At 52.1% G+C, this 15,193-nt stretch overlaps 1 protein-coding gene across 2 annotated transcripts in view; it reads right to left on the minus strand.

Annotated features, from left to right (window-relative positions):
- The window catches only part of CRMP1 (collapsin response mediator protein 1), a 71,584-nt gene that overhangs the window by 33,283 nt on the left and 23,108 nt on the right, over positions 1-15,193 (minus strand). For both annotated transcript variants that reach the window (XM_045771395.2, XM_087864286.1), the window contains exons 2-4: positions 14,904-14,992; positions 9,352-9,536; positions 4,980-5,144 (exon numbers count right to left, since the gene is read on the minus strand). In XM_045771395.2, coding sequence (XP_045627351.1) covers positions 4,980-5,144; positions 9,352-9,536; positions 14,904-14,992 — 439 coding nt within the window. The remainder of the gene's footprint in view (positions 1-4,979; positions 5,145-9,351; positions 9,537-14,903; positions 14,993-15,193) is intronic.

Raw genomic sequence — 15,193 nt, forward strand, 5'->3', positions numbered from 1 at the left:
CAGGGGCCAGCCTCTCCTGAGGATCCTTGAATTTCTTATCTTGTTTCCCCTTCAGACCCTTTGGTCCTCGTGACCCCTACAGCTGGTCTGTGCTAACCCAATGGGCCCCAGAGGAGGGCGCTTTGCTGGCCCACCCAGAACAGAGGGTTCAGGTCCTGGGGTCTTCTTCCGTGGATGTGAAGTGGGGCCTGTGACCCAACCTCGGGCCTGGGGGTCACAGGAGGCTGATGTTCCTTTGGGTCCTTCCTAAAACCCTGAGCCAGCGGTGCGTGCAGGGCAGGCCCTGAGCCAGCGGTCCCGACTCTGCTTTGCATCGGAACACCTGAGCTTTGCAAACACACCCCTCCGGGAATCTGGGATCAGCAGGCCTGGGGCCGGGCACTGGCAGCTTACTAAGAGCTCCTTGGCCCAGGAGAACCGTGATCTACTCTGAGTGTCTCCTGCTCCCAATGAGACAACGGAGCGGGAGGCCACTCTGTGCCAGGAATAGAGAAGAAAAAACCCACCTCTTCCTGAGCGTTCTCAGGCCAGAGGGCAGATGAGGGCAGTGAGAGCCCTGAGCCCAGAGCCCCGCTGGAGAAGCCCCCCTGGGGCCGTGGGAGCTCCGAGCGGACGCCAGCCTGGAGTGCGGAGCAAGCAGGAAAGGCTTCCAGGAGGTGTGGTTGCTTGAGCCCACCCTCGAGGATGAGGATGAGCCTCCACCTTAATTTAATGGGATTAAATTAAGGGCCTGAGGGACGCTGGTTTAGGACCTGCCTGCACATCTCAGGTGCACCACGATGAAGCGGCCCAGGGACCAGCAAACAATGAACCAGGCTGAAGCCCCCGGCAGGGGAGGGGGATAAGTGTTGAGGATCCTGCCTGAGGGTCCACACCGCCTCAGGTTCTGGGGTGGGGGAGCTTGGGGGGGGGGAGAGTGAGGCCCCAGACACTGACAGGCTGCTTCCTGCCCAGAGCTCTTCTATTGCGGTCCCTGCCTCTGTGGGTGGCCGCACAGACACCAGCCCTTCTCACCGCAGCCTGGTGCTCTGACAGAGCCCATCCAGTGTGGACGTGGCCCTGGCCCTGGCCCTGGCGCACGTCCTCCTCCTGCATCACCAAGGCAGGCCGGAGTAGGACCGCTCCCCACAGAGAGCACCCCTTTTCTTTCTCCCCATGGGGAGTATGAAGAGACACGCGGGGCAGCAAGCCCTGCATGAGGTCCCCAATGCCTGGGATCCAGCTGGACTTACAGCTCACCGTCCGTGGCACCTCAAGAAAAGCCACCCCCACCATCACTACCTACCTCTGGGGTTGCTATGACAACAAAGACCCGGCGTCAGGGTGGAGAATTAACACTGAGCTGACAGTGGGCTTTGCACCCGGTACCAGAGCCCTGGTGCTACGGATGAGGGGCCACTGAACAACCCCAGAGAGGTCAGCGAGGGGACTTGCCCAGCGGCACATGGCCAGGAAGCAGAAGGGCAGGATTTGAACCCAGGCAGCCCGACTGCTGGGATCGTCCCACATGCTGCTGCTGGGACCGCTGCAGGGAGATGACCCTCCGCTGTCAGCCGGGTGAACCACCCTCTGTGCACAGAGCAGCTCCGTTCAAGGTCATGCCCCATCCCAGAGGGGCCGCGCCCAATGCCTGGCAGGCAGGGAGCTCTGAAGTCCCACCCCCTTGGCTCCCTCAGGATCCAACGGCAGGGTGTCCAGGTCTCAGAGCTCCCTGTGGCCCATCTTGCTTCCTGGGCTTTGCTCACAGGGGTTGATCCTGTGATCACGCTGTGGGAGGGAAAATAATGGCGCCCACAAAGACGTCCCCGCCCTAACCCTCAGACCCTGTGAATACGGTCCCCCCACAACAAAGGGACTCTGCAGATGGGATTAAATTAAGGGCCTGAGGTAAAAGGTCAGCCTGTATCTCCTGAGAGGGCCTCGGGTGATCACCAGGGTCCTCTGTAAGGAAAGAAGCAGGGGAGAAGGCAGAGTCAACCTGGGGGGAGGCGCTGGCTGGAAGGATCAGGGTCAGGGGCCAAGGTACGTGGGTAGCCTGTCGGGGTTGGGAAAGGCAAGGAAGGGCTCTCCTCGGGGCCCCCCAGAGGAGCCCTCCCTGCCAGCACCTCAGCCTCAGCCCTAAGGCCCACTTCAGATTTCCCACCAGAGCTGCCATTCGGGTCGTTTTAAACCAGAAGTTGGGGGGGGTGCTCGTTAGAGCAGCAATAGGAAACTAATCCACACTCATGTCCTGCATGCCGGTCTCTTTCTCAGAGTTTGCTCCCTGTGAGCCCTGACAACACAATTTTTAAAAATTTTCCAATAGGAAGGAGATTAACCCAGTACCTCCATAAAACTGAATGCTCCAGAGGTCTTAGGAGAAATGACGGAATGATGATAAAACTAATAATTAAAAATACAGAATCCTTACCAGGGGCCAGCGGTGTTCTAAGTACTTTATATATACCCTCTCATCTGATCTTCATAACAACCTTTTTATGACCTCTATTTTCCAGATGGGGAAACTGAGGCACAGAGAGGTTGAGTGATTGGCCCAAGGTCACACAGTTGCTAAGTGGAGGGGCCTGGTCGTCTGTGATGTTTTATAGAGTGAAAAAAGCATGGGGCAAGAGGATGCACATTATAGTTCTGCTCATAAGAATTATGTGTGTGTGAGCGTGGACGCACTTGCACAAATAGGAAAGATGCCTGGAAAGACAAACACCCAATTATCACTTTTTACCTCCATGTTGTTTCTTACTAAACACGCACTAATTCTGAAACTTAGATCAATAAAAACCATTATATAATATTCGTCAGACATTTAAAACCACGAATGCACCTAAAAACTTCCCCAAGTCATTTCCTTGCAAGTGTCTGGTCAAGGGAAGAGAACTCTCCGTCCTCCTCTAAAGCAATGCAGAATATAGGACCCCACAAAGTGCCCCTCCCCCACAGAGCTGTAGCACTCTATTGAGCCAGTTTTGGGATCCTGGTGCTCTACCTGACCCTTCTGCACGTCCCCATACACAGTCAGGCTGCTAAAACTGATGTGAGGAAGCCCACGGGGTAAACGGGAACTTGCTCAGAATTTAACGTTACATGAGAAAGGCGAGATACAAAATTGTAAATCCCCTTGGATTATGATTCCGGACAAAACAAGAATGTGATTCACAGCAACTGCAATGGAGAGACAGTGCCTTCGTGATATGGAGACTCAGACACGCAAACCCCAAACTCGTGGGTGGGCAAAGAATATAACCGGACATTCACACAAAGGTACGCAGAATGTTTACCGTAATTAACGATAAAAGATCTGCTGTGGACCGTGGTACACTGAATTTGACTCATCAGATTTGCAAGGATTTTGTAGAAGAAATACGACCCAATGGCACAAGCATGCAAGGAGCCGGAGACACGGGGCTCGTGGGCATGCAAATGTGTGCATCTTTCAGGAAAGCAATTTGGCTGTAAGTGTCATGAGCTTGAAAAAATGTTAAAACCTCGACCTTGTAATTCCATCTCTGGAAATCTAAGGAAACAATTAGAAATGCAAACAAACGTTTATATATGAAGATGATCACTGTCGGGGCGCCTGGGTGGCACAGCGGTTAAGCGCCTGCCTTCGGCTCAGGGCGTGATCCCGGCATTCTGGGATCGAGCCCCACATCAGGCTCCTCCACTATGAGCCTGCTTCTTCCTCTCCCACTCCTCCTGCTTGTGTTCCCTCTCTCGCTGGCTGTCTCTATCTCTGTCAAATAAATAAATAAAATCTTTAAAAAAAAAAAAAAAAAGATGATCACTGTAACACTACTTACAGTTAGAACAAACAGAAAACCTAAGTGCCCAATAAAAAGAAAATAACTAAGCAAGTTAACCATTACATTGTACATTACAAGCCATTAAAAAGTTATTAATGAAAAGTAATGATTACTCATAAAATGGTAAGTGAAAATAGAAGGATTCCAGATAACTGCTCTCGTATAACTATAGAAGGAGAAAATCATCTAAATCGACAGAGTGGAAAGCAATAATCCTTAACATTAATCTAAGTGGTGACTGGGGGTCGGCCCAAGAAGGAAAAAACGTTTCCTTCTCCTGATTTTCTGACTTTTTTATAATGTGGTGAACGTATTTTTATAATGAGAAAACACAGCACATGTATCTTAAAAATTGAAAACCCCCTTGAGCTCTCTTTGAAGCATTTCCTCCATTTGAGGCTGCCTCTTCCGAGAGCGTCCAGAACGGCCTCTCCCGACTGACCGCTCCCGCCCTGGTTCACTCTGTTCTCTTGTTCTTTGCTTCATGTATCTTCAGTTCAATTCACCTCAACACAATGCACACTGTAGTGTCTACACTGTGCACGGAGGCCTGGTGTGAGTCCAAACAGAAGGGAACCGGGGTGGGATACAGAGACGGATAGACACAATCCCTCCCCCCACCCCATAGAGCTCAGGGTTTAACACACGAGCCAAACAGAGAACCGGGATCCCATAATCCAAGAACAATGGAGAAGGTGCCCCCAGAGTAACCTGATACGGGTAGTCAAGGAACGAGCAATTCTGATTGGGGAAACTGGAGAAGGTGCTAGTTGAGCTCAGTAGCAGAGTAGAAGAAAGGGCATTCCTGGCAGGGGGTACAGCCTGAGCTCAGACCCAGCGGTGAAGCAGGCTTCAGGGGATAGCATCCAGGATAACAAGTACCCCAGATGGGTTTGGGAAGAGAAAGAGAAATGAGCCTAGATCAGCAAGGCCTTGCGTGCCAGGCTAAGGAAATCAGGTTTTCTTCTGTGAACAGGAGATACCTCCAAAGGGCCTGAAGGAGAAGAAGACAGACTCCTTAAAGAGGATCCCCTTGTTCCACTGTTTCTGCGGCAGTGTGCAGCTCATAGCTGGGCTCGCCACTAATGCAGATAAAGGGATTTTTAACTCCACATACTGAGACCCACCAAAGAACCAGGGATTCCAGAACTATACCCCCATTCTGAGGCTTTCACTGACCTTTGTCCTGCACCAGCACCTCCAACTCCTCCCGAACACCATCGTACCAGCTTGTGATGTCCACATGGAGGGAATAGTCGCAGCAGGATTTGGTGTCAGCTGCTTCATGCCATTTCTCGAAGGAGGTCAGCAGGCTAGACCCAGGTTCAGGGACAACATGGTCAACTGTGAAAGAAAAATATGCATCACATTCCAAAATACATAGGACCCAAGCTGTTCTAATGGTAGCCTCAAATAGCCTCTTCACCCCATCATCATCACCATCACCATCACCATCACACCATCATCATCACCATCATCACTATTATCATCACCATTGCCATCATCATCATTATCACCACCTTAATCACCACTTCACTATCATCCCATCATCACCATCATCATCACCACCACCATCCACATCATCACCATCATCATCACCATCACTATCATTATCATCATCACCATCACCACCACCATCATCATCACCATCACCATCACAACCATCATCATCGCCATCACTATTATCACTATCATTATCATCATCACCATCATCATCACCATCACTATTATCACTATCATTACCATCATCACCATCATCATCACCACCACCACCATTATCACCATCACCATCATCATCATCACCATCAGCACCCTCTTCATCATCACTCCCACCATCATCAGTCAATATTGCCATCACTGTCACCATCATTACCATAACCATCAGCAGTGACATCACCACCCCCACTGTCCCTGTCATCGTTGGCAACAGCAACATCACAATTATTTATTGAATGCTTACCATGCCTCAGACACTGCCACCAGGCTTTCCATATATTACCTCATTAAACCCTCACAACCCTTTCCCACTGCTCCATGCTGCCAGAGCTGGAAAGGTGCACAAGACCTTATATACTATACCAGTGTTAGTGTCATCACCGCTTTCTAAACTGAGATCTCAAATGTAAAGCAAACGAAAGGGGCAACGCCTGACTTTTAAACCTCATTTGACTTTGCATATCCTTCTAGCTACTGCCCTGTCTCCCTAACATCCACCCTTCACAGCCAGACATCTATAAAGAGTAGTCCTTATTCTCTGCCAGCTCACTCCTCCACCCATGTAAATATTCAGCCTCTGCTAATTCAATCTCCATGTCTCTAGATTTAATGGGAACGTCCAGTCCTGGCTGCACTGGACCTCCTGGGGCGCAGTAAATCACTCCCTCCTCTTGGCTCCCATGACAGCATGGTTTTCTGGCTTTTATTCTACTTCTGTGGCCATTTTTCCTCAGTCTCCTTGTAGACTCTTCTGCCTCTACTTGGCCATTAAATGGTCAAATTCCTTGCGGTTTGGTCCTGGAACGTCCTTCATGCAGCTGTTCATTAAAACCTACCACTGCCTCTTAGCTGCAGAACGCTGACCTTGGCTGTTTCCCTGACCTCTCCACCAGGAAGACTCAAAAGCTCTTCAAGATTAACACGTCCCAAACCTCATGCAACATCGTCCCCCCGCCCCTTGCAAATCTGGTCCCGGCTTCCTCCTCAGCTGTGAGGATACGACCTTAGTTCCACAGCTAGGATCCAAGGGTCATTCTTGACACTTCCTTTCTCGCAAGCACCCCATGGCGGACCCATCGCCAAGTACTTCTCTTTCCATCCTACATACCCCGGAGCTGTCCACTGCCGTCCACCTTCATGGCCACACTCCTCGTCCTCACCACCCTCTTCTGCCAGCTGAGCTCCTGCAATCACTCCCCCGGTCCAGCCACATCCGATCTAGGCCACTCTATTCTGGTCCCTTTAAAACCCAAAGCGGATCGCATCATTCCTTGCTTAAAATCCTTCAATGCCTGCTCAGTGCCCATTTGAAAAAGTCCAAAATTCTTGCCTCACCCATCGAGGACCATCAGTACCACCCTCATCTTCCAGTCTTAACCTCACACGATCCCATCCCTGAGTCTCTGCACTCCTGCCTCATGGGCCTTCGTCAGTCTCTTAAACGCAAGCTGGGTTCTCCCATCACGGGGCTTCGCACATGCCGTTCCCTCTTCCTGGAGCTCTGCTCGCCTCCACCCTCTTCACCCAGGGAATTCACACTCATCCTTCAGGTCCCCGCATGAATGCTGTGTCTTCAGGGACGCCTTCCTGAGCACTTTGCCCCTCCGTTCAAAGCTCTGTGCACCCCTTCCGTTGTAGCCCTAGTCACAGATCATAGACGTGTGTATAGTCGTACGTGACCGTGACTCCGCACCAGACTGCAACCACTGGAGCACCAGCACCGTGTCCGCTTTGGTCATTGCCTCCCCCACACCTGGCACAGTGCCCGGCACAGAGCCACCATCACTAAGTATCTGTTGGGTGTGACAGCATGGGGTAGGGACTCAGAACCTCCCCGCCCCTCACGATGGTCCTCCTGGTGCTTTCACAGGTTCCTGGGGTTCCGTGAAACACACTGAAATCCACCCTTTTCCAAATGGGGTGGACGAGGCCCCTCCCCTAAGAGTCTCAAGGCTGATGATGGGGAAAGAGCAAAGTGGGGACCCTGGAGAGCATGACTCCTCATCCAGGGCTCTGTCCTCTACTCCACACAGGTCACCTGAGCCTGCAACTTCCGTCTCTGCCTCTCAGAGCTGTGCGAGCTCCTGTCCCCAAGTACTTGCCCTGTGCCATGCACTACACCCAGGAACCTCAGGAATGTCTTCCAGCGATGCTGTGCTGAGGGGAGGCTCGGGTGATAAAGCCCATCCTACAGATGAGGAAACTGAGGCACAGAGAGGCTAAGTACGGCCCACAAGCTTACAGCTGCTGAGTGGCAGCGATCAGGACCAAACCCGGTCAGCTGGGGTCCGAGTCCAAATCCATCCAGGTCCAGCATCTGGGCTCCTCCCACTTTCCCAACCAGCAGATAAAAGGCTGGCTTGTGGAGAAGGGACTGGGACTGTGGGGCCTCCTGAGCTGGGCCATCCCCTCCTGGCTCAGGGGGACGAGGCGGCTCTGATGCATGAGCTCCACGCACGGTGGCCAGCTCCAGCCCGGTGGACTTCCAATCGGGTTCCTAGGAGGGAGACAGATGGGCAGGGTTTGGCCAGCTCAGAGATGAACTGCCTGGACGCAGAGAGCCTAGCAGTTGAAAGAACACTGAAAATCAACTGTTGCTTACTAACTTAAATCACTTATTAAAATGGAATCCAAGAGGGGCGCCTGGGTGGCTCAGTCGGTTAACTGTCTGACTTCAGCTCAGGTCATGATCTCAGGGTCCTGGAATTGAGTCCCGTGTCAGGATTCACGCTCAGTGGGGAGCCTGCTTCTCCCTCTTCCTCCTTCTGCCCCTCCTCTCTGCTCATGCTCTCTTTCTCTCGCTCTCGCTCTCTGTCAAATAAATATAAAATCTTAAAAAAAATAAAACAGAATCCAAGAAAGAAAAGCTACTTCAAAAAAACACAGGAGACTGCAAAATGCTGTCAAAGAAGAATCCGGCATCCCCAGAAGCTTCCGTAGTAGATGGCACTGTTTGTGCACAATGCCTGCTCCCCGCCCCACCTTCACCATGGTTCATGGCGGGCAGAGTGCAATCCCAGGGACTTTAGGCTCAGCCATGTGACTTGCTTTGGCCAACAGACCTTCAGTGTGTAGGTGAAGACATGAGTGGTAAGAGGGATGGCAAGTTTCTACCAGACCCTTCTTGCATGTCTGCCATCTGCCAGGAGAAGGGCATAGTTGAGCTGGTCATTGGTTCCACGGTGGGAGCTCTGTGGTGCCGGTCCGAACCCAACCCACATCCTGAAGCAGACTCACTCTGTCCTGCTCCTAGTCCCTCAGATCCTTGACCATGAAAAACAAGTGACACTTGAAGTTTGGGGGCTGCTCGTTATGCAGCATTATCCCAGCACTACGGCATCAACACTGACTAGTACAACCCCTTCCCCAGTGCGTCCCCTGCAGCAACTCGTTTCAGCCTCTACTTCCCCATCTTTCCTCAGGACACCTGTATCCCTGGTCCCAAAACTTTAGCCATGTTCAGGAATTTTTTGCTTTATCTTCCTACAATCTGTACATTTTTTCCTCACTATTTTTCTTCAAATCAGCTCATGGTTTCTAAAAATTTAAATGTTAATTTCAATCTCACCTTACGCAATAATACCCATCATGTGCCAATTATTTATCTTCAAATGCATTAAAATAATTTAAACTTTTAAATGTCTGTATTGCCTATAAAATTCTCTGCGTACCACCAGCGGCCCAGCCTTTATGGTAGGTTGTAGGGTGAGGATTACATTAACTGGTCCCCTGAGCAAAGTGCTTGGTGTAGACTGAGACCATGGTGTTTCTGCTGCTGCCAGTGATGACAAACCGAAGTCACTGCCCATGTGCCCAAGGCAGGGGTGCAACTCACTGATCATCGTGGTCCCGCCTGCCAGAGCTGCCCTGGTCCCTTGGAAGAAGTCATCGGCAGCGGTCATCCCCTGGGACGGTTTCTGCAAGTACGTGTTGACATCGATCCCTCCGGGAATCACCATCCGCCCATTGGCCTCGATGGTCTTCACTCCACCAGGAACTATTAAGTTCTCTCCTATTTGTCTGGAAACAAACAACAGAAATGGCCTTTGGTTCTGAAAAGAAAAACAAGATGGCAGCCAACCGTGTGGCTTCAGTTCCATTAGGTAAACATGTCTGAGCCAGGTCCTAGGCAGGACACTGGATAAACAGAGAATGCTTAGGCAGGGCTCCTGCCCTCGAGGGGCCCACGGCCTAATGAGGAGGAGAGGCATGCAGGCAGGTGGCTACAATGCAGTACAGCAGAGGGGTGGGGCGTGTAAGGTGGGCAGCTTCACCAGCCCTGAAATCTGGGAAGGCTTCCAGGGGGAGGTGGAGGCAAAGGGTTCTCAGAATAGCCTGTCACTCCAGAGTTCTTTACACACTTTTGTCAACCACTTCAGGGATCCAGAGGACAGTGATTGCAGGAGACGAAGTGTAAAGTCCTCTTGGCTCTCACACTGTGAGAGGTAGTGCTATGGGCTGAAGGGGGCCCCTCCCAAAAGCTGTATGTTGATGCCCTAACCCCAAGGGCCTCAGAATGTGACTGCATTTGAGGACTGGGCCTTTGCAGAGACAATTACGGTAAAATGAGGCTGTTAGGCTGGGCCCTAATCCAATAGGATTGGTGTCTTTGTTAGAAGAGGAGATCAGGACACAGACCCGTACAGAGGGCTGACCAGGGGAGGACACGAGGAGAAGTCAGCCGTCTACACGCCAAGGACAGAGGCCTCAAAGAAACCAACCCTGCTGACATCCTGATCTCAGACTTCCAGCCTCCAGACCCATGAGAGAATCAATGTCTGTTGTTTAAACCGCCCGGTGTGCATAGGGCTTCGTTACGCCAGCCGTGGCAAGCCAGTGCAGACAGGCAACCAGGATTCTCGCTTTAGCTCTCCTGAGCACTGACCTCAGGAAAGCCGCTTAACTGCCCAGTGTGCACAAGAAAAAGCCACTAACGTCGTAACACCTGCCTGGAGGGAATCACACCGGAGAGAGCAGAGTTTTTCTGAACATGCTGACCATCACTTCTGTTCCCCAGTGCGCTAGGCGCCTGCGAACTTCCGCCAGAAGGGGGAAAATCCCAAAGGGAGGAAGAAGGGAGAAAAGCCTAAGAAATTGGAAGCCTTGCCCCGCGTGGTGGTGGCTGTGTTTCATCTGTTGGAACCAGAGTTGGGAGACATACAGGGAGCAGAGGGGAGGCTCTGCCACAACCAGGACAGAGACGACAGCCTCCAAGGTCAATGCCTGGCAAAGACCGCTAGATCTGAACTGAGCAATTTTTACTAAAAAAAAATAAAATAAAAAAAAAATACAGTTGCTCTGAACTCTTCAGATCAGGCAACAATATTCTAAGTCACATGAAAACACCCGTAATGAAGACCCAGGGTAGTGCTGCTTCGGGGACCACGGCAGGCCCCAAACAGAATCCACACCCAAGTGGCCGAAGCAGAAGCTCCCGGCTCCTCTGGACCCCTGGGCAGGGCTGGTCCAGGCAAGTGGGGCGGGGGGGACAGGGGACTTCACTTGGGGCTCTCCCGCAGAATTGGGGCATCGCACACTGTCCTGAAACCGGAAAAAAGTCTAGCAAATCACGGTGCCTGGAACCACTACCATGACCGCAACCGCAACCACGACTGCTCCCACAGCCACACCTGCTGCTTCTAACGCCATTGTCCTTCCCTCTGTCACTTCCACCTCGATTTGCAGACTCCTGCCTTGCCTGATCCCCCAACTGTCCAGCGCCAAACACATGGAGATGCGTCAGGAGCTGAAGAGTGGGGGATCAGGAGCAGATGCCCCCAAACCTCACAGCAGGAGCAGGTGACCCCTGAGCACCGGCTCTTCTAAGCACTTCACAGACCATCTCATTTCACGCTTCAACTGGCTTTTCAGGAAGACGGGATAATGTCCGAATGTTTAATGCTGGTGAAGGCTTGGGCGTGACCCGGGGCAGGCATGGGCAGCACAGCCCCACCTGTGGGTATCTGGAGTCTGACCGGGTGTGTGACATGGTCACCATGCTGCCGTGCCAACAACTACTACCGTTCGGGGCCCATTTTAAAGGCATGACAGTCGCCTCTCTTTACAGGAAGTATTCCCATTCTGCAAAAGAGGAACATGGAATTCAGAGAGGTACGGTGACTTGTCCAAGGCTGCACAGCAAGTCAGTTGTGGGTCTGGATGTAAGCCAGGTCCCCCCAAGTCTAATATAATATCTAGGCTCTGCCCCCCAGCCTTAACTGCCTTCCTGCTTCCCTTACACAGAAAGAGCAGTTTGTCCCCAAACTGGGGCCAACCCAGAAGGAACCCCCAGTGCATTAGGAGGAAGAACCCAGATAGTTCTCAATGGTGGTGTGTGTGGAACGGGAGGCTCATGAATTAGCCAGACTCCTCCCTGCCTGCACCCCCAGCACCACCTGGGCCCACGCACAAGTGTCGGCGGCCAGCGTCTGAGTCACCAGCACTTGCAAACTGGATGGAACCCTCCATGAATCCTAACAGATTTGGCACAAACACAGCTGACGAGCTTTTAGGAAAACTTGGCGAATGGCCACAAAAGAGAAGAATTCTTGGGGTTCAATCAAAGTGAAGGAGCATAACTGAGCCTCCTCACGCCAGGCGGTCCCCCTGGGTCTCAGCCCTCCACACCGACTCCCCAGCCAGCAGGGATTCGTGCTCCGAATGACCATCTGGAGACTCGCTCTGCTTCGTGGGGTGGGGGGAGGAGCAACAGTCAAATAAAGAGGGGTTTCTGACTAAGAGGAGCTGACAAGTAATGAACTTGTGGACCACTGAACACGGTCCACCAAAGTCCCTAAGACTCCAGGTGTTCACTCATACAGTAAGCGTCTCATAAATGCAGCTTGACCAGTGAGCACTTGTTTCATGTATACACATCCTGGACTGCAAGGCTCTTGGGGAGCTAACCTCAATCCCACGTGACTGGTGGGTAGGTGGTCCCGCAAAAGTGTCGGCATCCTTTACCCCCCACACCCCAGAACCCTGAGGCCCCACAAACCAGAGGTCACCCGGAGTGGTTGTCTCCTTATCTAAGCAGAGGACTGCCTAGAAACCTCACTCCCCCCTCCACCTCTGCCTCTCTCCTCTGGTTCCAGGCTGTGCTGTGGCCAAGACCAAGGTCCTGCCACCTGACAGGTCAGGGAGCCTCTGCTACACTTCCTGTCAGCACTCCTGGTCCCTCTCCGTAGCCGGCACTGTGCCAGGCCCTGGGCAGGGGGGCGGGGGGGCCTAAGGCAAGAGCCCTAGTCAGGGGCAAGTACAGCATGAGGAGTGTGGGGACAGGCACACAGGCTGGCCAGCAGAGATGTGCTGCCAGCAAGGGGGTCAGGGAAGGCTTCCTGGAGGAGGAACCATACAAGCTGGACCCACAGGACAAACAGGGGTTGGGGAACGGGGAGGGGCAGGGGTTGAAATGAGAATGTGGGGGTAAGAGGATTTAAGGGTGCAAGGTTCCAGGCGAGAGCTGCTGGGCTAGCTCTGTGGGTGCCACGTTTTCAGCGTGGCTGGGAAGAAGTGAGAGGAAGGAATCCACTGGACGAAGGGAGGCTGGGGCAGGGCTTGAAATGGTCGGAGTCTGGGACTGGGGGTGGGGTAGGCAGAGGGAGGCAGAGGAGGGATCCACGCTCTCCTGAGCTCTTCACTGGACACGTCGTAGGCATGGTTTCTCAGTGCTCACAGCCATCCACAGTCCCCTCTTATCCCCTTCCCCTCTCCCCCCTCCTCCTTCCTCCCCTCAACCCTTCCCCCCTCCTCCACCCTCTCTCCTCCCCTCCTCATCAAAGCCTACATGGGCACCAGATGGTCCTGTTAATAGAACCCATTCCTGTTTGCCCTTCACCTCGCTCACATTCCCCTCTGCCTTTCCTTCCTGTGCCAGCAGCCCAGGCTGGATACTGAGACAGTCTCTGGCTCCTACTCTTCCAGACTACCGGGGAAGATGACAAGCAGCCAGCGAATCCAGAGCACTCATGATGTGAAAGAGAGAGAGCTGAACCTCTCCATTACTAGCCGGGAAAGTGTGGAGGCCACATCCAAACCACTGTCTGGTGTCGTGGACTGAGCTGTGATCCCCCAAATTTATATGTTGAAGCCCTGACCCCCAGCATCTCAGAATGTGACTGTATTTGGAGATGGGACTTTTAAAGAGGTGACTAAATGAAAAATGAGGCCATTTGGGTGGGGCCCTGATCCAACAGGACTGCTGTCCTGTACGCGCGTGCACAGAGGGACGGCCACGGGAGCACACAGCAAGAGGACGCCATCTGTCCGCAAGCCAAGGAGCGAGATCTCAGAAGGAACCATCCCTGCCAGCACCCTGATCCCGGACCTGCAGCCTCCAGCCTGGGAGAAGTAAGCTTCTATTGTTTCAGCTGCCCAGCCTGGGGTGTTTTATTACAGTGACCGAGCAGGTGGAACGCACCCGGATGCCACAGCTAGAGAGGAAGCCAATAGGACAAAGTGCAGAACCCTCCCTGGCCCAGTGCGTGCTGCAGCCCTGTCCTAACATTCTTCCTTTCTCTCCTGGCTCCCTCCACCCAATCGAGAAACAGGGCGGGGCGGGTCGTAGAAGAAAGAGCTGTGAATTCAGTCCTACCTACGAGGTGGATATCTGCGCCTTGCCCTCAGCTGACAACGTCGGGCAGCTGTTAGACCTCCCCGGCCTGCCGTCACATCACACCTCCCTGTGCATCTAATGGTCTGCATGAGGCTGGCACAGTGGGGGCACCCCAGAACAGCTAGTCCCCTCCCCACCTGTAGCTTGGACTCTCCACATCTCTGCAACCCTGATCCTGACAACACTGTCATTCTGGGACAGAGCCCTAAAGGACCCGGCAGCCTAGGGAGACTGGCTTTTTTTTTTTTTTTCAAGATTGATTTATTTATTTGAGAGAGAAAGAGCAAGCAAGCAGAGAGAGACAGAGACAAACAGACTCCCGCTGAGCGGGGGAGCCTGACACAGGGCTCAATCTCATGCCCCTGAGATCATGACCTGAGCCAAAATTAAGAGTTGGCCACTCAAACGACTGAGCCACCTGGGCGCCCTGAGATTGGCTTCTTAAAAGGCGTGTTTTGGGATGCCTGGCTGGCTTAGTCAGCGGAGCAGGCAGCTCTTGATCTCAAGGTTGTAAGTTTAAACCCCACACCGGTCACCATACAGTACATCCCCAGTTTTTCATGTAGTGTTCCATGATTCATTACTTGCGTATAACACCCAGTGCGCCATGCAATACGTGCTGTATGGTGACTAACATAATATAATAAAAAAATTATTAAAAAAATAAAATAAAAAATAAATAAATAAATAAATAAACCCCACACTGGGTATAGAGATTACTAAAAAAATAAAGTCTTTTAAAAAAGGAAAAAGGTGTGTTTTGGTCAACCCACTTTATAAGTCCGTCTTCCAGATAGACGTCGGCATAGAACGATTGGTCATCATTGATGATCCGTCCACCTTTGATGAGGAGTCGGTCACTCTGAAAAGCCAAGCAAAGTATGAAGTGTCACTGGGGAAAAGCTGAGAATTTTTTTTTTTAACTTTTAATATAAAATTATCCAAATATTTTCAAAAGTAAATAAATGGCATAAAAACCCCCCTCACGTCCATCGTCCAGACCCAAAAGCTCCAACACTTGGCCATTCACATTTTACCTATTCCCCCACCCCCACAGCTGTTT

Source organism: Ursus americanus, chromosome 8 (assembly GCF_024610735.1).
Source record: "Ursus americanus isolate L20-20 chromosome 8, mUrsAme1.1.p, whole genome shotgun sequence".
In the NCBI taxonomy this organism is placed as follows: domain Eukaryota; kingdom Metazoa; phylum Chordata; class Mammalia; order Carnivora; family Ursidae; genus Ursus; species Ursus americanus.